The following is a 27,722-nucleotide window of genomic DNA, read 5'->3' on the forward strand; positions in this document are numbered from 1 at the left end:
TAGGTAAGACCCTATTTGCCACAATGGTGCATTCTGACACCCTTTTATCACAACCAGCATTAACCTTTTACTTCAATTTGATCACTACATGTCAGCTGGAAGTGGGTGGGATATATTAGGCAGCAAGTGAACCTTTTTTCCCTGAAATTGATGTGTTGGAAGCAGAAAAAATGGAAAGGCATAAGGATCTAAGTGACTTCACAGAACAATATGTCGAAGAATGAAAAGTTGGATGGGAAAAGTGGGGTAGAAAAAGGTGCATAAACAACAGTGGAGCCTGGAGTGAGGCTGGAGTCAGTGGATCAAGAGCCAGCATGTATGGACGTGTTCAGGAAATGGGCTACAGCCAGTGGCGGCCGGCCCATAGGGGGCGCTGGGGCACCGCCCTCCCTAATAAGAGGGGCTAAAAATGTAAAATATATTTTTTACAAATTAAGTTTTTAAATTCGGTTTACCCACCAGTATGTGCCTACATGCGATATGAATAACATATACAACATTTCCCACCTAGTGGCATTCATTCACCAGTGAATTTCCACAGACAGACTTGTATCGTTTCTGTCATGGGGCGCTGAGAAAAAGCGCCCCTGAGTGCAGCCAAATAGCCAGTCATGTAGCTGTTGCTAGGGTAAATTAATAAATATGCGGCCAATCAGGTTCTCAGAATTTTATGGTCTTGGGGCGCTGGAAATTCTGCCCCAAGCCGCAGAAAATACCGCGAGATTTAATTTTTTTTTCTTTTGAGGCGCGGCCAATCAGAGAGAGGCGCGGTCAATCAGAGTAATGATGGCGAACTTAACGAGCAGTTTCCACCAAATTCGGTGAGATCCTTATTAATATACCCGTTTTAGACTGTTGTGTTAAATTGCATTTTTAAAACTGTTTTTCTTTGTGTGAACCACTTTGAGATGCAACTTTGCTTGAAAGGTGATCCAGCTGATCATACCCTTTGATGTTGATTATTGTATTTGATACTCTCTTAAGAATACATGGCGTATTATACAATGGAAATTTGTTCATTTACTTTATCTGTGAAACTGGTGATTTTGAGGAGGAGATTAAATCATTAATGTTAATTGTAATCATCGTCTGACTGTTGATTTTAATTCTAATATTGGACTAAGCAAAGAAATATTTTGTCACATCAGCCCCACCAGGAAAAATTTTCACCAGCCGCCACTGGCTACAACTGTAGCATTCCTGGTATCAAACCACTCTTGAACTAGAAACAACATCAGAAGCATCTTACCTGGGCTAAAAATGGAGAAAAGGACTTGACCGCTGCCCAGTGGTCTCAAGTCCGCTTTTCAGATGAAAGTAAATTCTGCATTCTATTTTAAAATCAAGATCCCAAAGTCTGCAAGATAGATGGAGAAGCACAGAATCCAAGCTGCTTGAAGTCCAGTGTGAAGTTATGTGCCATATCAACTGCTAGTGTTGGTCCGCAAGTCCAAAGTCAACCCAGCCACCCACCAGGAGATTGTAGAGCCCTTAATGCTTTTGTCTGCTGGCAAGCTTAATGGAAATTTCCTTTTCCAGCACCTGGCCACCTCATAAACTTTACTCTACCACTAGCTGGATTGCTTAATTGGCCAACCAACCCACCTGATCTGAACCCCATAGAGAATCTTATGTTAAGAAGAAGATGAGAAATATAGACAAGCTGAAGGCTGCCATCAAAGAAACCTGGTCTTTAATTATGCCTCAGTAGTGCAACAGCCTGATCAGCTCCATGCCATGACGCATTTATGCAGTAATTTTGCTATAGAGGCCCAACCAAGCATTGAGTGCATAAATGAACATAATTTTGAGAGGCCGGACATTTGTGTATTATAAATCATTATTTTGATTGACTTATTCTAATATTTTTTTAAACTTGATTATAATCATTGAATGTAAAACAACAAAAAGACTTGAAATAATTAACTTTAAATGTAATGAATCTAGAATATTTGAGACTTTCACTTTTTGAAGTAAATTACCAAAAAAAAAAGGTTTTCCACAATAATCAAAGATTTCAAGATACACTGTGTATATGGTACAGTATACATAGTTGTCTGATTTAGAAAACAGCCTTTACCAGTTCTACAATGGTATAAATATAGAACCATTACTACATACTTTGGTGTGAGAAATTTATCCAGTCATTCGGAATGTTTTTTTTGGGGGGAAATTACGCTTTAATAGTGTACTCAATGAATGAAAAGTTAACTGAATGCATCAATGACATATGCACATATTTATTTTCCTGTTAAAACTGTACAAAAAATCAACCATGGGATAGTCTGATTTGTAAATCTTCAAGTGTGGCTAGCAAAATGTAGTAATAGCAGTCCTTATGTTTGGTTTATAAACTATAATTTCCATGTTGTACACATCTGCCATTGGATAGATGGAGTGCTACTTTAAACAGGAAGTGAACTCCATACACTTAATGCTGTATGACTTTTTTCTACTTACAAAATTTCTTGATGTACTGTATGTGTGTTGTGTGTTTAAAATTATTCACAGCTAACTGTCATGTTCTCAGTACGTATAAAACTGTCTATTGCAAAATACTTGATGGCACTTTTAACCTCTGATATGACGGAACTGAGTAAAGGTGATGAATCCAAGGTTACTGTGTAAAGAGGAACAGAACAGACTGAGGGCTCAGACGGAACCAGCGTTGATACACGGCTGATACGGCAAGATGAACCAAAGATGGACTTGTGACAGATTTAAAAAGTGTGAAAAAGACATAAACGAAGCGTCCGGGTTCTTTCTTTCCTCAGGCTGAGTTGAGGCCTTTGAGCGACAGAACGGCAGGATGAACGAGGTGGAAAGCAAGCTGTTCCTGTCACAGTAATCCATCCTGCTCGAAGACTGAGGGGAGGAGGGAAAAGTCAAAGGGGGCGAATTTGATGCCTGTACCGCTGTAAAATTTATTCTGGAACTCCACCCTGCAGAGAGAGAGAGAGAGAGCGAGAGAGAGAAAGAGGGGTAAACATGATAATTAGTGAGTCAGACGCTCTCAGAAGATTGAGATTGAGAAATAGAAAGAAAAAGAAAAAGTGACAAAATAGAAGAAAGAGAGAGGAGGGAAGAAAGAGTCAAAGAAGGATGAGAGAAAAAGAGAAAAAATAAACAGAAATGAGATAAGACTCAAAGTGAACAAGAGACATATAAACTCAATGAGAAAAAAAAGTCAGAGCGTATGAATGAGAAAGAGAGAGAAAAGGGGAGAGAAAGAGAGAGAGAGAGAGAATGATATGAATATAATAATTGATGAGTCAGATGTCAGACACAGAGGGAAAGACAGAGATGGGGAGAAAGAAAAAGTTTTATATATATTATATATTATAGTATATACTGTAATGTAGTATTATTACATATAAAATGATAAAAAGTAGAGAGAGAATGTGTGTGTGGGTGAGAGAGAGAGAAATCAATTGTATGACAGAAAAACAGACACAGAAAAAGAGTTAGAGACAGAAAAAAGGAAGGAAATGAGAGAGAGAGACAGACAGTTACAGAGAGAATGAAAAGAGAGAGAGTAAGAGAAAGAGAAAATAAAATATTCAAAGAAATAAAGAGATACAGCATGACAAAGATCAGTGGAAAGAGTGAAAGAGATTGAAAAAAAAAGATAAAGCGACAGATAGTTAAAGGATAAAGGAGGTTGTAGGAGTAATAAAGTGAGCAAGAGAAATAAAAAAACAGCAGATGAAAAAAGACAAAAAGAGACAGTGAGAAAAAGAGACAGTAAGAGAGAGAGACACAGTGAGAGAGAGACAGAGGGAGACAGTGAGAGAGACAGGAAGAGAGAAAGAGATAGTAAGAGTAAGAGAGAGACAGTGAGAGAGACAGGAAGAGAGAGAGACAGTCAGAGAGAGACAGTAAGAGTAAGAGAGAGACAGTGAGAGAGAAAGAGAGACAGTGAGAAAGAGACAGTGAGAGAGAGAGACAGGGAGAGAGAGACAGGGAGAGAGAGACAGTGAGAGAGAGTGAGACAGAGAGACAGTAAGAGAGAGAGACAGTAAGAGTAAGAGAGAGAGACAGTAAGAGAGAGAGAGACAGTGAGAGAGAGACAATTAGAGAGAGAGAGACAGTGAGAGAGAGAGAGGTGTTAGATGGTAATGAGTGACTTATCTGTGGTAAAGCATTATTAGCATGTAACATTAGCTAATGTTTTGGATTACTGAGAGTCAGATGCGCAGTTAGCATTAGCTTTGGTTAGCAGGTTGCTTAGCAGTTAATGCTAAGTGTAATTCAGCTGTATGGAGTCTTTTAAGGCATTTACCCACATACACACACACAAAATCACTCATTCTGTTGTTTATTTTGGCTCACGCTGCCTTCGGCTAGTTGTTTGCAAGCTGAATCAGTTATTAGCTAGGTAATCCTTGATGTCCATATTTCCTGGTTGCCTAGCAACAGTGTTTCCTATAACTATGGCTGTCAGGAATGTTGCTTTCATTCAACAAGATATGTACAATCACTTTGTGATGTATTAAAATCACAAAGTCTTCTTGGCGCACCATAATTTTCTATGTGTGTGTGTGTGTGTGTGTGTACCAGTGTAAACGCAGTGCGTGCAGGAAAGCGGACAGTCCCTCCATCAGCAGCAGGATGGAGACGGTGAGGACAGCGAAGACACTGAAGACAGGAACGAGGAAGACCACGCTAAGTCGCGAGCTTATTTTCAGCGCTACACGCAGAACCATCGTCCACAGAACTTCAGAAAGCTCTAACACACACACACACACACACACACATACACACACACACACAAAATATATCACATTTAATAGCAGACACAAAAGTTTAATATTATTATGTTTAATTTAATTAAAATTGTTAGTAATGATTATTGCTGTATAACAACCATGTTATATATAATTCCATATATCCTGTGTGTGTGTGTGTGTGTGTGTGTGTGTGTGTGTATACTAACGTGCATGGGCCAGGCTCAGGGCCCACAGGCGCAGGTATGATGCTGTATTTGAAATGCAGCCCAAACAGTATTCAATGGTGTGTATGGCCTGGTTTAATAGGGCATCTCCAATGTCAAACTGTACACACACACACACACACACACACACATACACATTTATTAACGTATAGCATCGCATATAGTTAAGATTTCATTGTGTAAAAAAATGCAGTTTGTCATTTTAGATAGAAACTAAAAGAACTTAAACTCCTCCTCTTTTCCTGTCACACAAAACTTTACAATTTACTGCAACTCTTACAAACCCCTGACACTCTAATCTATAAATATAATACTTACAGTACAATACATAAGTACAGTTTTTCTCAGCTCCAGTGCATTTCTCAGATGCACCAAAACACTTGGACTGTTGTAGTGAGAGCACCTATAGGTCACAATCATTTGCTAACCTATTAATGTGTTTGGCAACGGTTTAACTATAAAATCAAATCAAATCATATCAAATACATCACAACATAATCATGTTAACATGTGGTAACCAGGAAGAGGCTGTAAAACTCAATTGATCCTATTGATCTTCAGGTTTGTGGTATTTTTCCCAGCGTTTGTGTGCCCACACTGTTCCCCCCTCCGATATTACTACACATCAGCTTTTTATCTCCGGTTCGATATTTAGAAAATGGGCCCAAATATTTGCTCTTCTCTGTCGCCCCGAGATCATACTGCTTTGATGACAAAGAGTTTAAGATGACTGAGCTTGTAATATCCCGTCACTGCACACGCAAACTCCTCCTGCCGTAACGAATAAACACAAACATGACGAAAATTATACCTTGACAAAAATAAAGACAGATGTTTTATTAGTTTTTAATCTTTTAAAACACATTTTAGTTTCGTCTTTTTTCGTCAACAATATTGCATGCTGATTTCGTCTCGTTTAAGTCACAGCAAAAAAAAATTTCAACTAATATCTTTCGTCATTATTATACATTAATACTAGTTTTAGGGGCAACATGTGTCCCTGGGAGCCTAGGTTTTCAGAAATGAAGCTGACAGTCTGATCACAGTCCGATCACGGCTCTGCAAACTTACTACCACGATGGTCTCTGAGCACTAGTGAAACACTGGGATAAGTGTATTGACTTGAACACTCAGATGTAAACCTATTATTTAGATACAATAAGGAATTAGAAAGACCATAATAACAAAGTATTCAGTGTGTGTGTGTGTGTGTAACCTGGTGTGTGTTGCTCTCCCGTCCTGTGTGATCCTCCAGTCCTTCCTCCTCATCGTGAACTACAGATGGGGACAGGTCGTCCTCGCTCACACGCCGAACTCTCTCATAACCCTGCTCACACACACACACACACACACACACACATGCGCCTATTATCAGGCGTAATATCTGGCAACCACAGAGTTTAAAACACAAAGCATATGTAGTTAAAACACACACATGTACACACACACTCACCCTGCGCACTCCCAGGCCCTTGGTGCCGTGATAGAGCCAGTAGAGGTACAGCGGTTTCCCTAGCAACAGCACGGGCACACATAGCAACGCTATGACCAGAAGGAACATCTGCAGTGCCATCTGACACACACACACACACACACACACACACACACACACACACACATCAGTATATAACACACAGTCTGTTTTTACTGCTATAACAAAAACATACCTATGTACACACACACACACTCACCTGTCCAGGGTACAGGGGCGGGGCCGAGCCGGACTGCATGAGGAACATGCTGATGAAGTGCAGGAGGATGCTGGGAGCTGAGCGAGACTCAGACGCTGAAAAACACAGCCACTTATAGATGATCAGACACAGCAGATACCCGAAGAGGGACAGCAGGAAGAGCAGCTCGGGCAGGAAGAGCAGGTAGAGTTTAAAGCGTTGGCGGAAGTGTCTGAGAAAATACAGAACACGTAAAACACAGAAACATGCAGTAAGGCAGACAGACAGACAGACAGGCAGACAGATGTGCAGAGACGCAGGGATAAAGATAAAAATAAGGATGCAGACAACTCTAAAGACAGACAAGTAGACATACCGCTGGATAGAGACACACACATAGGCAGATAAGTAGGCAGACACCAAAAACATGATCATGGACAGATAGATACAGAAATACCTAGATAGATAGACAAATAGATAGACAGACATAGATAAATAGATAGACAGATATATATGTAGACAGACAAATAGACAGACAGACAGATAGATAGATAGATAGATAGACTGGATGCGGGCGCAGACAGTGAGAGACTCACAGGTGGTTGAAGACACTGAGCACCACGCCGAAGCTCATGTGCAACACTCCAATGATCACAGACATCTTCATCTTATACGAGTTCAGAAAAGTCAGACGATTTACTGCCATGTTCCAAATCTACACACACACACACACACACACACACACACACACAAACACACACACCAGAAACATAAAATTTGATCTATTTATTAAAATTTCCCATCCTTCCTGCAGCATTAAATCCAGAATGGAATAAATATCCACTTATAAATGATAATCTTAAGAAACTTGTATGTCGTACCGGATCGATGCCCAGTGGATAAGGTCCGTTGAAAACTCCCGACACGTTGGGATCGAGAGTCAGGTAGGCGTTCGACAGTAAGGTTTCGTTTCTGTATATTTTAGATACAGAGGAAAATTCGAGTTTAACAGTGCTGTAGGTTTACAAGCAAAGCAGCACGTTTGTTTCTTTAGGACCGTGTGTGATCATTTGTACCTCGATGATGGAAAGAGGTTTTAAGATAATTTAATAATATAATTCATTAAATATTCTGTTAGGGCAGGAGCGGTACTCTCCACTACTAGTTAATCGATAGCAGATGGCGGCCCGTCCAAGAAACACTAGAAGTTGCTTTGAGGAATTTTGGCACTGATCTACACTGTATGGACAAAAGTATTTGGCCAAACCTGCAATGACTTTGTATCCCAATACATTGTCCATTTATTCTGTAGAGCATTTATGAGGTCAGGTACTGATGATGGACGAGAAGGCCTAGCTCGCAATCTCCGTTCCAGTTCATCCCAAAGGTGCTCGATGGGGTTGAACTCAGGGTTCTGTGTTAGGGCCAGTAAAGTTCTTCTATACCGAACTCATCAAACCATGTCCTTATAGGCCTTGCTTTGTGCACTGGGACACAGTCTTTATGCAATAGAAAAGTGCTTTCACCAAACTGTTGCCACAATTTCGGAAGCATAGCATTGTCCAAGATGTCTTGGTATGCTTCAGCATTAAGATTGTCCTTCATTGGAGGCCCGATCGATTGAAACACCTGAATTCAATAATTAACAGGTTTGGCCAGATTATTTTGTTCATATAATGTGCTTCCATAGAAAACACAGCCTCAGAAAGAAAAAAAAACACTAAGACACATCAGAGCTATAGGGGGTGCTACAGTGCTGCCTGAGTCAAATTGTTACTGGAGGACGCGAGGTACGCTGATGTAAAAATGTTTTGATATTAATTTGCTGTTCTACAATTTCTGTACAGTACGTGTATATGCGTCTGTGTGTGTGTTTGAGATGTCTTACGTCCACTGCTGTTCCGTGAACATGGCCTTGACGCTCCAGCCCGAGCCGAAGATGTTGAACGATTTCGAGAAGCAGTCGTTGTAGATGAGTCCCGTGTAGATGGAGAACGCACCCATCATCAGGATGATATATCGGCCATCGAAAAACATGTTCCACATCTACACACAGATAGAAACACCCCGTGATGCTATGGAAGATGTTATTTTATGCAGTCTAGCAGGTGCATTTGTAAACAGGGTCGTCCAGTCTTAACCTAAAGGTCCAGTGTGGGTGCAGGTGTTTATTCCAACCAAGCACAAGCCACACCTGATTCTACCTGTTTAATTAGTTGCTCTTGGCTTTCAGTAGACAATATATCAGGTATGACATTCACTTGGCTGGAATGAAAGCCTGCACCCACACTGGCCCTTTCTGGATAACACTCGACAGCCCTGCTGTAAACTCTATGCCTAGATGTTCACACACTACAGACTCACAAACTGTTTTAGTCTTTGAGGAATTTTCCAGTTAAACTTTTATTTAGTACCCATCTCTGACCTCATTTCCTGGGTGTCTTCGTTTGTAGTTTTTCTCTTTCAGTACCATCCACAGGGCGAAGAGCGCCATGACCGCGCCGTGTCCTAGATCCCCGAACATCACCGCGAACAGGAACGGAAATGTGATGAGAGTAAACGGTGCTGTAGACAGAAAGCATTTCTATTCACGTCTTATTCCAGAGCATTAAATGCATTAAACAAACAGAAATAAGGGCGCTGCAAAACGCAAAGGGCGTTCAAGTCAAACCGGGACTTGCGATGAGATTTATGAAGAATGAAGGCGTAAAAGTGATCGACATTCACAGAAGACTTCAAGCACAGTACCGTGATGAGACTCGTAGTCAGTAAAATGTTTTAAAGAAAGCCGGACGTCTGTGAATGAAGATTCCAGCCAAGGTCGTGTGAAGTCGTTTGCAGGAAAATGGGAAACGCTTGATTCCTTCACCAACACCACTCGTACATTACAGGAACTTGGCTGGGAGTTATTGCCACATCCTCCGTACAGTCCTGATCTCATTCCAAGCCACATGTTTGGGTCATTAATGGAGTTCCTGGGAGGCTCCGTCTCAGTCATGAAGCTCCGGTATACTGAGAAAACTTTCTATCTTGACTATCCAAGCACTAGTGATTTGCCCAGCAGGACATTATATAGGGAAATAAAGTGTGTTTTTTTTCTCTCTGTTATTCTAAAGTCCTGTTTCGACTTGAACGACCCTTACATATATATCAGTGCATTCTAAAATTGTTGTAGTCTTGAGGTCCAGGATCGGTGTTAAGATTTAAAGAAACTGAATAATTAGCTTCGGGTGCTTTATCATTAAGAATCCAAAAATCTAAATATTGTATAACAACATGTGATATGATTCCCTTTAGCACATGAAAGGAATAAAAGAACCAAGTTATCCTCAGCTGCACTCACCTGGACTGACCTCTCTGTAATCGCCAACTCCATATGCCTCCACGATGCTCTGAAAGCCACGTGTGAACTTGTTGCTCCTCAGAAGCGTAGGCGGCGTGTCTTTACTCGGGATCCGATTCACAAACGACGGCACTGTGGCGTCTCCTTTCCTCTGTCCACATTAGAGGAGCTCAGTTAGCCTTAATGTTCTATTCAGAGCACTTTTCTCTTCTTTACTAAACAACAGTCGTTAGATCGTTAGTCGCTGCAATAACAATCAGTACAGGTTTATGGAACTGAACCAAAAGCATTTATCCAGACTAAAGTTCATAAGGTGCTTCTCTGAACAGGATCTAGCAGCTCTGATAAATTATTTACATTTAATAAATATAACTTTTTGCATTTAGTTTTGGGCTACAAACTCAGTTTCTCATTAAAAAGCCAGAATACACTGATTGTCCTCCTAAACCCGATTATTTACAAGACCTCATCACCAATGATCCATGTCTCACCGAGCCCTCCTCCAGAGCCCTCCGCAGGTTGGTCAAGTCATTAACGGGACACCACACCTCGGCTATCAGACACTTGTTGGTGACGTCGAAGCTGCACAGGTTGAGGATGTGATAGATGGCCTTCATCTTCTTCACCTGCAGCACCCACGAGTGCGCTGACTCCGAGGCCCTGTGGAGCACCTGCTTCAGGTAATCTTCGGTCCGGTGGAGCACCTGAAGCGCACAAACACACACACACATATATATATATTCTACCTGGCCCCCAAAAAAGTCCTTACTCGGATTTAACTAAGCTAATATTTAAGAGCTTCCTATTGGATAAAAACTGATTGATATGTTTTCGCTGCAACTGGTTATTTAACTCTAACTGATTCAGTGAGCAGCTTCTTATTTCCTAAAAAAAAACATTAGAAGACATATCCTGTAGTCAAGGCAAAGTTTAAGAAGAATCAAATTAATGTTCTTCATTGAGCAAAGAAAACAACCAAGAAGATTTCTGCTAAACTACTAAAATTGGGCTAAACAATGCAAATATAATAGATAATAGTGCTGAACCATCATCCTTAAGGAAAAAATGTGGTCGGAAAATAAATCATAAAAAAAGTAAACCTTTGGAAGAAGGACAAGAACATTACAAAAGGTCTGAGGAGTCCAGATGTACCGTTCCAGAATGATGGGGGCGTCACCCATCATGCCTAGTGCCTACCGTCCAAGCCTGTGGGAGGGTTATAATCTGGGATTGTTTTAGTTAGTCAGGTCTAGGCTCAGCAATGTTATACAGCCAAAAAAAACGTTATGCAATGTACTGCATGACCAGGTTAATGGATTTTTTCTTCCCTGATGACACGGGCATATTCCAAGATGATGATGCCAGGATTCATTGGGCTCAAGTTATAAAACAGATGAATTGGGCACCACAGACCTTAACCCCATTGAGAATCTTTTGAATGTGCTGGAAAAGTCCCATCATCAATACAAGATCTTGGAGAGAGATTAATACGACTCAAAAATAAATGTGATGATGTTGCATAAGCTTATCGAAACAGTGCCATGGCCAGAATAAGTGTCGTAATTAAAGCAAAAGCCGTTTCGACAAAATATTAGTGTGTGTGACTTTTTTCTGCCCAGATGTTCATATAAAATATCATCAAATGTCATAATAAATTATTATTTTTATTATTATTAGTAGTAGTAGTAGTAGGATAGTAGCATTACTGGTTGCTGTATTATAAGAAGCAGTATGATTACATATGAGTAGTTGTTGCACTAGACGAAGCATTAGTAAGAGTATGGGTACTATATAGTACAAAAGTAGAAAATAATTGTTATAAATTTTGACTTAAAAAACGAGCGTTGTCATGGTTTACGAGTTCCGAGTATCATGTATAATTCATGCGCTTCTTGTTTTGACACCGAGCGTCGCGTCATCACAACTGAGCCAACGCTTTTTCTCTCTCTGGAGCTGTGGGTATTCATTTCCCCTGCTGGGTCTTAGTGCTCGTCTCTTACTGGTATAATCAATCCGTGTGTGTGTGTGTGTGTGTTTCTTTCTCCTGCGCTGCAGAGTGTGTGTGTTATGTGTGTGCGCGTGTATAATTTGATACCGCCGGTTCACACACACGCTCTCTTTCTCTCTCGCCTTTACTGTGTGTCGATGTTTGAGTGTGTGTGTGTGTGTTTTTCCTTCTCTTGGGAGAAAGCGCTGCAGAGTGTGTCTGTGTTATGTGTGTGCGCATAATTTGAAAAACACACACACACAGCACCTGTGCGCATAAATGGAAACACTTATTGGTCGGGATTTCTTTTTTCTTTTTTTAAGGTAACATGCAGGTTAATTTGTTTTGTTTTTACTTTATATTTTTTGTTAATTCTTATCTATTTATTTTTTTGGGCTGTGGAACAAATAATATTAATTTCCAATATTTCTTATGGGAAACTGTGCTTTGATCTACGAGTGTTTTGGAATACGAGCCCGCTTCCAGAACGAATTATGCTCGTAATCCGAGGTTCCATTGTAGTAGTAATGGTAGATTTTTTTATTATATATATAATTATCATAGTTACAGTCTTTATACTAGTTGTAGTATTAGTAGTACATTAGTAATTAGTAGTAATGATAGCATTATTAGTAGTATTACTGGTTGAAGTAATATTTGTGCCATTAGTTAAAGTCGTCGTTGTAGAAGTACTACTTGTAGTTTTAGCAGTAGGAATATTAGTATTAGTACAAGTTGTAGCATTAGTGATATAAGTTGTAGAAGTACTCGTAATGAGTATTAGTGTAGAGTGCTAGTAGTTGTAGAATTATTAGTCGTAGTAGTAATTATAGCATTAGTTGGAGGTGTACTTATACTACACTACTGCCGTGATACAGGTGTGAGAGCTGAGAGCTTTACATGTCGCTACAATTACAGTTTGAGTTTCCCTAGAATAAAATGTAGAGTAAGTACATTATTAAGATCTTGAATACGTGTCCTTAAGCTGTCCATTATGTCTGCTCGTTCCTCGTCTGTCTCTGGGTGAGGATACACGTGGCAATGGTAACTGAAACACACACACACACACACACACACACACACACACACACCCAAATACAATAAGCAAAGAATACAGACCATAGTTTAAGAAATTAAGCATATTCTATAATAGTTTTCCTTTAATAGTGTGTGTGTGTGTGTGTGTGTGTGTGTTTGGAATCTTTCTTAAAACTTATTTTCAGATGGAACTGTAAACTTTTTCTTCCTCACCAGTCACAGATCTTCTGAACCTTCTGTCCAATCTGATCGCCCCAGAATGAGATGAGGAAGACCACGTTCTTACTGATCTCTCCCTGCAGGAGGAAACGGAGGAAAACCAAAGATAACACACTCCCTCTCTTTGTGTGTGTTTGTGTGTATTTGGTCGATCTCGAAACAATAAAACTTCTGTACAACATAAAAATAGGTTTTAATCAGACTTCAAAAGTTCAGACACACAGCACGCCTCAAATGGGATTATTTCTAGCTGTGTATCTGTGATAGACCATCAAAGAGCATCAAAGAGCTGTGTCTGAGTGTGTGTGTGTGTGTGTGTATGAGTGTGTGTGTATGAGTGTGTGTGTGTGTGTGTGTGTGTGTGTATGAGTGTGTGTGTGTGTGTGTGTGTGTGTATGAGTGTGTGTGTATGAGTGTGTGTGTGTGTGTGTGTTCACTCACGGTGTCGAGATCGACCAAATTCTCGTCCACTTCAGCGTAGCTGAGGATCGTGTAACCTTTACACACTCGCCAAAGCATACGCTCAAAAGCCTCCACCTTTACCCTCTGGATCAGCCCTGAGATGAAACTAATACACACATACACACACACACACACACACACACACACACATTTGATAAACACTTTAATTTTATATCCTATATAATGCTTATTTATTATCAAATATTTCACTCCACCCCTTTTTTAAAATTAAAACAGAGGCTGCGTATTAAACACCAGACCTTCATTAATATGTATTATTTCTTGTCTATTACCCATAATTCACTGCAATAGAATCATTAAGCTACATTATCTTACATTATCTACATTATCTACAGTGGAACCTCGGATTGCCAGTAACAGGGTTTGCGAGTGTCCCGCAAGATGAGCAAAGATTTTTATTACATTTTGATCTGGAAAACGAACAAGTCTTGGTTTATGAGTACAGAGTATCATGTATCAAGCATGCGCTTTTTGTTTTGATGCCAAGCGTCACGTGACCACAACTGAGCCAACGTTTTTTCTCTCTTGTGCTGTGGGAATTGTGGGTAATAGTCTCCCCTGCTGGGACTTAGTGCGCGTCTCTTACTGGTATAATCAACATCCGTGCACGTGTGTATTGTTTTATTGTTTTATTTTTACTTTATATTTTGTTTTATTATTACTTTATATTTTGGATAAATTATTTTTATGTATTTATTTTTTTGGGTTGTGGAACTAATAATTTGAGTTTCGAATATTTCATACGGGAAAATTCTATTTGATTTACGAGTGTTTTGGAATACGAGCCCCCTTACGAAATGAATTATGCTCGTAATCCAAGGTTCCACTGTAACATATAGCTAGCAGGCATGTTTGTTAGCTTGTCAGCGCCCTCTGTTGGTTCAGTAGGCAGTTTAAAGCACTAAAAATACAAAAAGCTGTTTGATGTTGTTTGGGACATAGCCGCAGGGAGGAAGTGAAGGTCCCCCATCACTCACCCCAGTTTGGCCCCGAGTCTCTGCATCCCGGTGTAGCCGGCCACAGACTCGGGCTCTAGAGACGGGAACTCCTCGTACTGCGGGCCCAGAGCCTCGTGCTGATTACACACACACACACACAAACACAATGAATATAGCTAATTCACGAAAGGTGTGAGATATATGGTGTGTGTGTGTGTGTGTGTGTGGGTGAGCTGACCCTGGAGCGGCTATGCATGAAGGTGTGTGTGATCCTTAGCATGTGTGTGTACTCGGTGAGCTCCAGAAGGTTCCGCTGAAGTTTCTCCTTGTTCTTGGCCACCTCGCTGAGCTCCACCTCCAAACGCTGCAGCTGCTCCTACACACACACACACACACACACACACACACACACACAAATAAGTGATCCAGAGGGACATTTACAAAGGAATGCTGAGGTGTAATATGTAGGTACTCAAATACCACGAATCCATGATAATTACAGAGAAACATGCTGATATCTGATATCATACTCTGTCTCTTTCTGTCTCTCTCCGTCCCTCTCTGTCTCTTTCTCTATTAAAACCAGAAGACATACGATACTCTTGTAACATCAAAACATACACACAGTAACCAGATTCATTACCCTTCACTCCCTCGCGCTTTAAATACCACAGACGTACAGATACGGTACACTCACTGGCCACTTTAATTGTAACACCTGCACGCCTGCACATCCAGTCCAATCCAGAAAGCATCACAAAGCATCACAAAGCATCGGCGCAATACACAATGGAAACGAACATGGAGATACAGGTCAAGAGCTTCAGTTAGAGTTCACAGAGAACATCTGGATATGAGGAAAGTGTGATCTCTTTAACCGTGACTTTAACTGTGGCTGTCGGTGCCAGATGGACTGGTTTGTTTGAATATTCCAGGAACAGCTGATCTCCTGGGATTTGTGCAAACAACAGTCCTCATTTCATAGATCTGCTTGACATTTAACTGAGACAGAGCAACACTACTGTAACGCCAGCGCGATGGGGACAAACATCTGAACATGAAAACGTATGTCACTGCTTCGGTGGAAAATTCTGTGAGGGAGACATTCGATGTGTGAGAGATGTTTTTGTTTTGTCAGTCCACATTATGATTAGGAAGACAGAGAGACGGACAGACAGAGAGACAGACAGATAGACATATGGGCATAAAAATAGACAGAAAGCAAGACAGACAGAGAGACAGACAGGTAGGCATAGGAACAGACAGACATAAGAACAGATAGACAGACAGAAAGACAGACAGACATATGGACACACAGATGGAGAGACAGACATACTGACAAACAGAAAAACTGAAAGAATAATTACTCCAATAATCCCAAGCATGTTTTTGGGACCAGGACCTGCTGACATACAAACAGACAGACTTATGGACACATACATGGACAGTCAGACATCCATACAGACAGACATATGGACAGACACATAGACAGACAGACTGAAAGAAAAGTGAGTTAGCATGTGTTTGGGGGTGCAGACATACAGTCAGACAGAAGGATAGACATACAGACATGCACAAAGAGACAGACATACAGACCGCCAGAGAAGCAAGCAGACAGATGGAAAGACAGACCAAGAAAAAAACAGGTGGGCATAGGAACAGGCAGAATATGAACAGACAGACAGACAGACAGACAGAAAGACAGAGAGGGACAGACAGATGGGCAAAGGAACAGATAGATATTTGAACAGACAGACAGACAGAAAAACAGAGACAGACAGATCGGCACAGGAACAGACAGACATGTGAACATACAGACAGAAAAACAGAGAAAGAGACAGACAGATAGGCATAGGAACAGACAGACATATAAACAAACAGACAAAAAGACAGAGAGAGACAGACAGACAGATGAGCATAGGAACAGACAGACATATGAACAGACAGACAGACAGAAAGACAGACAGAGAGACAGACAGATGAGAATAGGAGCAGACAGACATATGAACAGACAGACAGACAGAGAGACAGACAGATGAGAATAGGAGCAGACAGACATATGAACAGACAGACAGATGGGCAAAGGAACAGATAGACATGTGAACAAACAGACAGACAGAAAGACAGACAGAGAGACAGACAGGTGAGCATATAAACAGACAGACATATAAACAGACAGACAGACAGAAAAACAGAGAAAGAGACAGGCAGGTGGGCATTGGAACAGACAGACATATAAACAGACAGACAGACAGAAAAACAGAGAAAGAGACAGGCAGGTGGGCATTGGAACAGACAGATAGACAGAGAGACAGACAGGTGGGCATAGGAACAGACAGACATATAAACAAACAGACAAAAAGACAGAGAGAGACAGACAGACAGATGAGCATAGGAACAGACAGACATATGAACAGACAGACAGAAAGACAGAGAGAAAGACAGACAGATGGGCTTAGGAACAGACAGAAAGACAGAGAGACAGGCAGACAGAACGACAGACATATGGACACACAGATAGACATACAGACCTACTGACAGACATAAAGACTGAAAGGATAATTACTATGATAACCACAAGTATGTTTTTGGGACCAGGACATGCTAATATACAGTCAGATGGAGGGACAGACATACAGACAGACAGACATATGCACAGAGAGATAGACAGACAGACAGGTAGGCAGGTAGCCAGCCAATCAGATAGACAGACAGACATATGAACACAAACATATAGACAAATCTATGGACAGTCAGACATCCATACAGACAGACAGCCTAATAGACACACAAACAGGCAGACAGACAAACACAGACAGACATATGAACAGACAAACAGACAGAAAGACAGAGAGAAAGACAGACAGATGGGCTTAGGAACAGACAGAAAGACAGAGAGACAGACAGACAGAACAACAGACATATGGACGCACAAAAAGACAGGTAGGCAGACAGACAGAAAGATGGATGTATGGACACATACTGTATATGTACAGTAACATACATATGGACAGACAGTCAGGCAGACATACACAAAGACATTTGAACACACATATGGACAGACAGACAGACAGGAAAACAAAAAGAAAGATTGTTGTAAAGAATGACCAGTACCATGATCTCGAGCACGTGTTTGGGAGCAGGAGCTACAGGACTGACTTCAGGCTCTGGAACGGCAATGTTGGCCTTTTTGATTTCTCTTAAGAGGTATCCTGTGTGTATGAACAAAAAGACAGACAGACACACACACACACACACACACACAAACACAAACCAAGGCACTCATAAATTACATTAATTAACATATGAACTAAAAACCCATGACAAGGACACGTTTGACTATTAGTTATATAATAATAATAATAATCATAATAATAATAATGATGTGTTGTATATAAATGCATTTGTTGTTGTGGTCTAGCTACTGACTAACACACTAGCCCTAGTACCCTGAACACTGATGAGCAGATTTGCTTTAGAGGTCATTACTATGCGTCTTACCCAGAATTCTCTCCATCTCCTCACACCTCTTAATCTCGCTGACAAAGCGACGCTGGAAGGCGCTGACGCTGGGGTTGAGCTGAAATGAGACATTAGCCGTCACCTCACGTCTCCGTGCTTTTCTCTCATTTTAATCAATATCTCTCTCTCTCTCTCTCTCACACACACACACACACACACACACACGCACGCACAAGGACGTCCTCGTCACCACTAACTCCCAGTGTAACACTTTTCCCTAACACAGTTACTGTATAGTTATAACAGTTACTGTATAGTATAGTTACTGTACTCTACATTGTACCAGAGCAGAATAAAATACTTATTTACGATTGGCTGGTTGGCATTTCATATCGAGCACTAAAAGGTAATCACCGCTATTTATCACCTCATGCTGTAATGTAACCATGACAACAATCATAAATTAAGGATTCATTTATGCTTCACGGTCACCGTTCCTATCGCACAGCTCAAGGGATTATTAATAGGCTTCAAGGAATGGATATGTTTTAATTAAAACCTACGACAACAGCGTGAGATAACACATCTGAGCCGTAACCATAGCAACAAAGATCTAACCTGTAGACATTTGGAAATGGTTTCGAAAGTCGTCTAACTTTAAAGAGTAGATTGTAGTGTTTATAAGGCAACTTTAAAGTATTGTGAGATTTGTTGTTATTAACACGTAAATCAACAGCACTTTCAGCCAATCAGAATTGAGTTTTCAAAAGCTTTGAACTTTAAGCTAGCTCTTGTGAAGTATACTGCAGTGCGTACAGTGTGTATACTCATCAGACTCAATGATGATAACCGCTTGAATTTAGTTTGAAGCAGTTAGTGAGAGTGAATGAGATACACTTTAGCTAAAGGAAACGTATATGGAGTAAAAATTTCTGATTTAGATTTAGTGACAAAGTCAATCTTTCGCTAAAAAAGCGTAAAAAAGTATTAATTCCTTTATGCATGGATGATATCGAAATGCTCATTGCATTAAGCTAAATTTATCACAGTCGTAGCCCAACAATTGTTGCTATGGCACCAGGGAAAGAGCAGTGAGAATTTGGAAAGGTTGAATGTTCTGTGAAGTGTATATTAGAAAATGTAGAAAGGGGACAAGGAAGAAAATATTTGATAAAAGTAAGACTGAAAGGAAGACGAGGGAGATCAAGAAAAGTAGATGACTTTAATGCGAAACACATGGAAAAAGAAGAACGAACAATTAAATAATAATAAATAATAAAAACCTAGCCAGTGTATTCTATAAATAAAATTAAATGCATTTTATTTATTTTCTTATATGTGTTTTTTTTTTTACTTTTTGTAAATTTAGTTATAATGTAAACTTTATTTTTAGTCAATCTGTTTTATATGGATTTATTTGTTTTTCTTAATTGTTTGGTTGTGTGTGTGAAACATTTTTTAATTCTCTCCTTATTGCTTATAATTTAAATATGATCACATACTGATTACAAATCTGTTTAAACTGTATGTGTGTGTGTGTGCGTGTGTGTGTTTCTTTTCCGAAAGTGTGTATGTATAAATATTTTCAGTAAAAAAATGATTGCTATATGCTATATGTGTAGGCACTAGTGATGCGCGAATCAAGTATTTTCCCAACTCGCGGGTCTTGCTTTTATGAAGATATTTGGCCCGCCCCAGCCCGCCCCGCACCACTGTATCTATTTTTACAACCCGCCCTGCCCCGCACCCATTAAATAGACATTGAAATTTAGCAGCCTGACCTTTTTTTCTTTTCATGATTTAAATTCCCGACCTCAATGTCTCCCGCGCCTCGTCTTCCATCTTCACTTTTTTTTCTTTGTTTTTGTTGTGACTGGCAGCGGTAGCTGCTTGGCGCTTTCGTGACTTGTCACGTGACGTAACCTTATCAAAGAACTTAATAAAATATGAAATTAGATATTCCCAAATATTTAATATAGGCTATAGGGAATTGCACGCAACATACATGGATTTTTTTTTATTTTAATTAGTTTTTAACGGATGCCATATTTTTGTATGTGACCAAGACTTTTACACAGTACTATAAGTAAGAAGTTGTTAGGTTTTACTGAGCTTGCTGGAGAATATGAGTAGTGAGAATATGAGTAGAGAAGTGTAACTTAGTCACACTCGCTTCTTTCTATTTTTATGCAAATCTCATTAGCGTACATTAGGTTTTTTGTTCCCATCTGAAAACTGGTCTGTCTTGTACTACAGTATATTTTTTCTTTACAGCCATGCATATATTCTCCTTTAATGTTATTTATTTTTACATTTTTTAGGTTATATATGGAAATACTGAATGATTTTGTACATAATTATGTAGACCTGATAAACATATACTGTATGACAAAATTGGTACAGCAAATAATATGGTGCCTAAGACTTTTGCACTGTACTGTGTGTATAATCTTTTTAAAGAAACGAATATATAAAAATATAGAGTATGATATTAAAACCTTTGTGTTCAGTAGCAAATGCAAAAACTAAGCCTGACCTTAAACATTATACAGGACGGTTGTCATGGTTACCTTTCGACAGCGTGACACTGTGTGAGGAAGCAGCAGCGGTTTAGACCTGTGATTAACGTGTGTCCTGATGAACTAATAGCTGTGATATTAGGTTTGATTTTTTTTTTACTTTGCACTAAAGTGTGTAAGACCAGGGGAAAATGAGAACACACACACACACACACACACAGACACACACACGCACAGAGTGACCTAGAAAACGCAGGCTTTTAAACAGATTTGTTCCACTTTCTGTTGATCAATTGATGGGACATGAACAAGCCGGTTGCTCGTCAGAAAAGGGCACCGTATCCCACAATGCAAAGCATTTCCACTACTGGTGCAACAATTTGCATACCTCATGCACATTAAGCTAATCTTAAAGATGCACGTATGATGATGATGTACTGTACACGCTCCTTGTATGGAACACACACACACACACACACACACCCTAGCAGACACAGGCTTATGAAGAAGGAAGTCTGCACTCACGTCTCGGAACTGGACCAGGCCCATCTCCCCGAGCTCGCTGATGCAGTCGTACGCTGAAGCGGACTGCAGGAAGAGCTGTGCCAGGCACATTTCCTCGCCCCTGAAGCTCGAGCCCATCTTGCTGCAGCCGGGCGAAAACACAAAACCCGATCTGCACCAGAACAACGGTTGCCAGATTGGTGTCCCTGATTCCTGCAGGGTTGCCAGAACGAAGATGCGCTTGTAAACTCAGGTCCAGTCACTAGCAATTCAGTTCAACGCAGATTATTTATAACACTATAAGTTTAGAATATTTGAAAATGTGTTTAAAAAAATTTGAAATTGTAAAAAAAATAATAATAATTCTAAAAAACATGCATGACAATAAAAACAGTACAATGTGTAGAGATAACATGAATAATTCACAGATTTAAAAAAAACATAATTTTTTTAAAGCATTTCATACACCGTTAATGCTTTAAATGCACCATATTTAATCAAATCTAACATTTTAAAGAAAGTGATCAAATTAATTACCAACAAATATACATTATTGCTATAATTGTCTAGAAGGCACTATATGCGGGAGTGATGGCTCAGACGGTTAAAGCAACAAGCATCCATTCTAATAATTATAACAAATACTTGAACTAAATTTCAGGTAGATTTTCACGTTATTGTTTTTTTCTGATCCTTCCTTTTGTAGCTGGGACCATACGCCTTAATCAACTTCCTTAAGATGATCAGAAACACAGATTAACTGATCGATATCATCATAAAAGTAGCATCTCAGCTGTACTGGGTGTTTTGTTGCAGCTTGACAATGTGCATTGTTGATGGAACAGATGGAAAGTTGCCCAGCATGATCATTAATTGCCTCTCATGTCACATAAAACAGATAAAACAGGTGTAGCTCTTCCCAAGAGTTCTCTTGCATTAAGTCCATCACGCCCAGTGCTGACCGGTTTATCCTCTGCCCCCTTTTAGCGCCTCGCCACAAGACCATCAGGTGCTCCCTTGCTACGACTCCATGTCTCTGCCTGAAGCGTTGAGTATATAGAGAGGGATCACCACAAAAAAAAAAAAACACTGTAGAGAAGGACGCTTGCCCTAAATGAGGATGAGGGCTGGATAAAGACGTTAGCATACTGGACGTTGGAGGAAGACCTTTCAGCCTGGATTGGAAACAAACCAAATCACGTTCTTCGCATTAATTTAGTGTTTCCTGCTCATGAAAGCCAACAGCTTGGGTTTCTCCGCTGTACTTGCATGAACAAGCCTCAGAGACGCCAACATGCAGTACAGCTTCAGCTTAATGGTGAAAGAATGCTTCTTAAACTGTGCAACATGCAATCAGTTCTTCTCTTCGCCCGCTAGTCTGTCATGTGATGGAGGTTCTGTTGGACCGATCATAAGATGTGTTGAAGGATTTCATGTGTATTGTTTCCTGCGTTACAGCGGATCTTTAAAGCTCAACATTCCAGACTGTGACAAGTGTCTCTGTCCAACAGTGTCAGATGCTCCTCCCAGAATGGATGGAAACAGGAAACAGATACTTGCGCATCCTAGACCAGTAAACTCGGGTCTTCTCAGATTTAAAAAACCATGACACTTCTTTTACCCTCTTTAGACGTACTGAGGAATTCTGCTCTTTTGAATTGTTAAGGAGAAATCTCTTAGAGACACCTAGCTTCCTCTGTCCACATGCCTGCACCTTGTGCTGTTAATTCATTTTCCCAGTTATGAGCTTTCGCAAGAACCTTTTGCATGGTTTCCATGAGATTCCGCATTGTCCTCAGAGAGTCTTCTATATCTTTTTCTAAATGTTTCTTTCTCTCTTCATTCTCTTCATTCAAGTTCTTTGATTTGTAAGAGCATTTTCCTTCTAACATCCTTTAAATGTCATTTCAGGTTCTACTTTTATCGTCCTCTGTGTATTTCGTCCGGTAGGAGCGGCTCGCTCTTGTCACCTTCTGGCAGGAATGTCACCGAAACAGGTGTGGAGATGCAAGATTTGAGCTTAGTGATCTATAAACCTATTTCCATGTCCTGTAGTCCTTGAGAAACTGCTGCTCTGCACATCCACCATAAACTACAGCATCAGACATAAAGACATATTGCTCTTATGATCACGGCTCCTTGAATCATGTTCTACACCACAGTTTTTATAACCGGGATCTATATATATATATATATATATACTGTATATAGCACTTGTTGAAATTTCCACTGATGACAAGAAAAAAAATCGACATCTCATATCGCTCTGTACATTTCCCAGACTGCAGTTTTATTGTTCCGTTCTTTATGGAATCTCCTCCGATCGTGACCTTGACTGAACTTCTATTAAATGTACTTGTGGTTGTGTTGCTGCCTTCATAAGACTCCATCTGCAATTCTGTCTCCACTCTCTCTCTCACATATGTTCAACCTTTGATGCCTGCATTTCTTTCACTCTTCCTCTGCCTTCTCTCTGGGTCTGCATCTCTCCTTGCCCTGCATCGTCTCTGCCTCCCTACTGCAGGAAATCTATATATACTAAAATAAAATGCAAACATTTCTTTAACTATTTAAATAGGAAGAGGCGTTCAAGTCAAACCCGGGACACTGGACACAACTTCTTCTGTTATATTCCTGGTAGATTAAACGCTTCCCAGAACCACATTGTTCATGTCAAAAATTACATTCTGATTAAATGCGTTGACCATGTACAGGCACATCTTATCAGATTATTTTTTCAAGTTGCAATCTCTAACTGGAATTTGATCAGATTACAGAAATGATCCTTGTACTGTAAATGTGACTACAGAAGGAGGATCTGTGTTTTGCGCTGGTGAGAAAGGTGAGAGGTCGGATCACGATTCCAAAATAAATAAACCGCTCCATTTATGACCAGACCAAGACCACACCCAGGAGAGGGTCTCTGTGTGGTTGTTTTGGTCTGCACCCAGCGCCACCCAGTGTGAGTGCTGCGCTCAGACCTGCCCAAACTAAGTGCACGAAGGGGTTCGGTTCAACTGGGGTAAACAAGGCAGGTGAGAAACCACCCTCAAGGTCCTATCACTTAAAGCTTAAAAGAGCTTAGATTAGAATTTCCTGTTGTTTCGTCCCCTATTATCAGAGTTGACAGAAAGTTGAGGACAACCTTAAAACTTAAAAAAAAAAAAATTATTATTATTATTATTAGTAGTAGTAGTATTACAATACTACTACTACTACTACTAATAATAATAATAATAATATTTTTTTTAAGTTTATTGTTGTCCTTGACTTTCTGGGAAGCGTTTAATCTACCAGGAATATAACAGAAGAAGAAGAAGAAGTTAGATCAGGCTTTAAACCTTCTCTGGCAAATCCTTTGTTCTGTGTGGTTATTGTTTACAAGAATCCATTCTCATCAATGATTGGTCAGATCGGTTACAATACATATTTATGGCTATTTTTATTGGTTTAACTTGCATTTGTAAACAATGTTTAATTTTTTTATTTTATCAAAAACACTTCAGGTACAGGCAATTTTACTGTATTTGCAACATTTGAAAGGATTTTTAATATTTAAAAAACAACAATATGTAGAAATTAATTCCCCAGCTGTATTTAAGTACTTGTAAACTATGTGTGTTTTATTCATTAAAAACTGAAAGGGACATGAAATGTCTTCACATGCTGAAATGACTCCTTTAATAAATCTTCACTATTGGTTTTAATAATAAAGTAATTACAGGTCCAAATAACAATTTTGGGTATGTCCATCATTTTAAGATTTCTGGGTAAAACCGATTATCATCATCATCATCAATCAATTTTGGTCCACTCTAGACTATGAGATTATCTGAAATTTAGCAATTTGACTATTTTTTTATGAATTACTTGTCAATTGTAAAAGTTGCGTCATTATGATTATAATGATCTATTTCCATTAAAAAGCACATTTAATAAAGCGGTTTGGTGAAATATGTACCCTGACCACAGACCAGCAGAATGAATGATTTTGGTTGGAAATTTTAGCTCGACTCGATTGAATGTTAATATTTAATATTGCGGTCGAGGGAATTGATGGAGCTTCATTGGACGTGACATCAGAGCTAAAGTTAGCTCTTACCTTAATGATGACAATTGTAAAGTTCAGACTGTTTTATCGACTGAATGGTCAGAAATTTGACGCACCCTTTTCTCTTTTCTGTTCTGGCCCGTAGGTGATGGAATGAACCTCCTCTAGATGTCTGTACAGCCGTACGGTAGCGACAAAACACCTATCTGTTTCTTAGATATTTGGGGTAATTAAAAAACAAAACATAATCAGTGTAAGGATTTATTCAATGACGGTAACATCCCAGCACGGATGCCAAACACCTAATTGAAAATGTTTTCACTAAGAACTGTTTGAAGCACTCTAATACTAGCTGATTTTATCATATTTCCACAGAAACACTCAAAAAGCTCGTGGACAGCCTTCCAAGAAGAGTGGAAAGTGTTGCAATAGCTGCAAAAGGGGGACCAACTTCACAAATAACTGAAACTCTGATGATTCATTCTACAATCCAAAAATATTTATATAAAATTAGCACAAAATAAAAAGTAAAAATTATCATTGGTTTATCTACTGTATTTTCTGAACCAAAGATGTTACATTTGTATTGCTATTTAGAGAGGTACTGCATAAGATATGACAACGATTCTTTCCAAAATGTTGCTAATTGTTGAATTCATGCTAGATTCCATTCAAAAACAACAAAAAAAAGCCACAATAGTTTTAAAAAAATTCTTTTTTTTTTTTTCAAAAATAAATTTCTCCGCCAGGAAGCTTGGCTTGAGCAAGTCTGGATGGTGAAATAAACATTTTAAATGCTACATCACCATCACAATAAAGATTTCTGTGTTTGGTTTGTTAAGTATGCAAATATGTTAAATATGCGTGCTTAATGAAGAAGAATTGGCATGAAGGTATTAATAAATGTAACAAAAAAAGTTCCCTTTGTAAGAATTTCAGCTGATAAAGATAGATTTAAATATTTTTTAAAATGATCCAGTCTCAGATTAAAATAAGAAAAACAATGCAAATCCATCTGGTTGTTATAATAATAATAATAATAATAATAATAGCTCAGTGCTGAGGGTGTGATAAACAGGAGCCCAGGCTGTGACTGCATGATGTCTGACAGTCCTGTCTGTATAATCACATGGTGCAGGGTCTGAGCAGGAACGCAGCCTATTTTAATGGCACCTTAAAATACCGTTTCTGCATGAGGCCTGAGTTGCGGAGACTCTCACCTGCTCACAGCCGCACTGATGCTCTGATGATGAAGATGATGATGAAGGAGCTCCGCTGTGCCTTTAATTTCAGCCTCGCCATGGAAGCGACGGGAACACGGCGGTGAGAAATCAGACCAAAGCAGCGACTGGGGTTCAGCAACCTGATCAGAGAGAATCCGAATCAGATGATGCTGAGGATGAAGAAGATGAGGAGGATGAAGATGAGGATGCGGAGATGCTGAAAGTTTAAAACGCGGCGCGACGGAAAACCTCCCTCCTGTAACGAGCTCGAGCTCAGCGGCTCTGCTTTGGGGTTGCCAGATTCACCGCTGTTAATCCGTCTCCAAATAAATCAGGGGCGTCACCACACACACACACACACACACACACACAATGGACCTCGTTTTGTACCAGAGGTTGACACGTGATTTGCTACTTGCTATACATATATACTCAGCAAAAAAAAGAAACATCCCTTTTTCAGGACTGTGTATTTCAACAATAATGTAAAAATCCAAATAACTTTACAGATCTTCATTGTAAAGGGTTTAAACAATGTTTTCCATGCATGTTCAATTAACCATAATCAATTAATTAACATGCACCTGCGGAATGGTCGTTAAGACCTTAACAGCTTACAGAAAGTAGGCATTTAAGGTGACAGTCCTAAAAACGCAGGACACTTAAGAGACTTGTCTACCAACTGTAAAAAACACCCAAAGAAAGATGCCCAGGGTCCCTGCTCATCTGCGTGAACATGCATTTGGCACAACACGTGTGTGTGTGCGTAAAGCAATAGCAAGTGCCATTAGAATGGATCCTTGTTAAAGATCCAGAGTCTTTCACTCTGTCAGAAAGGATAGCCCCCTTCCTCCTTCTCTCCTCTCATCTTCACACATACATACACATACACACACAATAATTGAAATACTGCTCCATCAGGATTTTTTTTAAGGATGAAGTGTTAATTTGTCTAATTTTTACTTTTTATTTTGTATTTATTTAATGAATATTTTTGGGTTGTGGAACGAATCATCAGAGTTTCAATTATTTCCTATAAGGAAATTTGCTTTGATATATGAATGTTTAGATATACAAACAGGTCTCCGGAACGAATTATATCCGAGGTTTAACTGTACTTCAATATGGAGTTGGTCCCCCTTTTGCAGCTATAACAGTTTCCACTCTTCTTGTAAGCCTGTCCATGAGATTTTGGAGTGTTTCCAAGGGAATTCGTGGCCATTCATTCTGTAGAGCATTTATGAGGTCAGGCACTGATGTTGGACGAGAAGGTCGGGCTCGCAATCTTTTTTCCAGTTCATCCCAAAGGTGCTCGAAGGGGTTGAGTTCAG

The 27,722-nt window shown here is 39.7% G+C and overlaps 1 protein-coding gene across 2 annotated transcripts; it reads right to left on the reverse strand.

Moving 5' to 3' along the window:
- Nucleotides 1-2,224: 2,224 nt before the first annotated feature.
- Nucleotides 2,225-26,657, reverse strand: atp6v0a2a (ATPase H+ transporting V0 subunit a2a). 2 transcript variants are annotated; one of them, XM_053475887.1, is made up of 21 exons: nucleotides 26,389-26,657; nucleotides 21,139-21,330; nucleotides 18,134-18,212; nucleotides 17,747-17,844; nucleotides 14,871-15,008; nucleotides 14,672-14,769; nucleotides 13,653-13,779; nucleotides 13,206-13,288; nucleotides 12,909-13,002; nucleotides 10,459-10,671; nucleotides 9,968-10,118; nucleotides 9,050-9,189; nucleotides 8,513-8,670; nucleotides 7,506-7,596; nucleotides 7,221-7,339; nucleotides 6,646-6,856; nucleotides 6,408-6,527; nucleotides 6,171-6,281; nucleotides 4,937-5,054; nucleotides 4,558-4,729; nucleotides 2,225-2,942 (listed from the first exon to the last, which is right to left on the reverse strand). In XM_053475887.1, exons 2-21 carry the CDS (start codon nucleotides 21,253-21,255, stop codon nucleotides 2,840-2,842), a joined length of 2,541 nt encoding a protein of 846 aa, XP_053331862.1. In that variant the 5' UTR covers nucleotides 21,256-21,330; nucleotides 26,389-26,657; the 3' UTR covers nucleotides 2,225-2,839. The 2 variants fall into 2 exon arrangements, with proteins under 2 accessions (XP_053331862.1, XP_053331863.1); XM_053475888.1 differs by having other exon boundaries at nucleotides 21,139-21,379.
- Nucleotides 26,658-27,722: the final 1,065 nt, after the last annotated feature.

This window comes from Clarias gariepinus, chromosome 17, assembly GCF_024256425.1.
Source record: "Clarias gariepinus isolate MV-2021 ecotype Netherlands chromosome 17, CGAR_prim_01v2, whole genome shotgun sequence".
Taxonomy (NCBI): Eukaryota; Metazoa; Chordata; class Actinopteri; order Siluriformes; family Clariidae; genus Clarias; species Clarias gariepinus.

What these genes read in the sequence shown, in the direction of transcription:
- atp6v0a2a (XM_053475887.1), bottom strand. Translation starts at nt 21,255, where the DNA reads ATGGGCTCGAGCTTCAGGGGCGAGGAAATGTGCCTGGCACAGCTCTTC. An exon ending in GTTCAGAAGATCTGTGACTG is followed by an intron (nt 13,003 to 13,205) that starts GTGAGGAAGAAA and finishes TGTGTGTTTCAG; the next exon opens with TTACCATTGCCACGTGTATC. An exon ending in GGGCTCTGGAGGAGGGCTCG is followed by an intron (nt 10,119 to 10,458) that starts GTGAGACATGGA and finishes TAATGTGGACAG; the next exon opens with AGGAAAGGAGACGCCACAGT.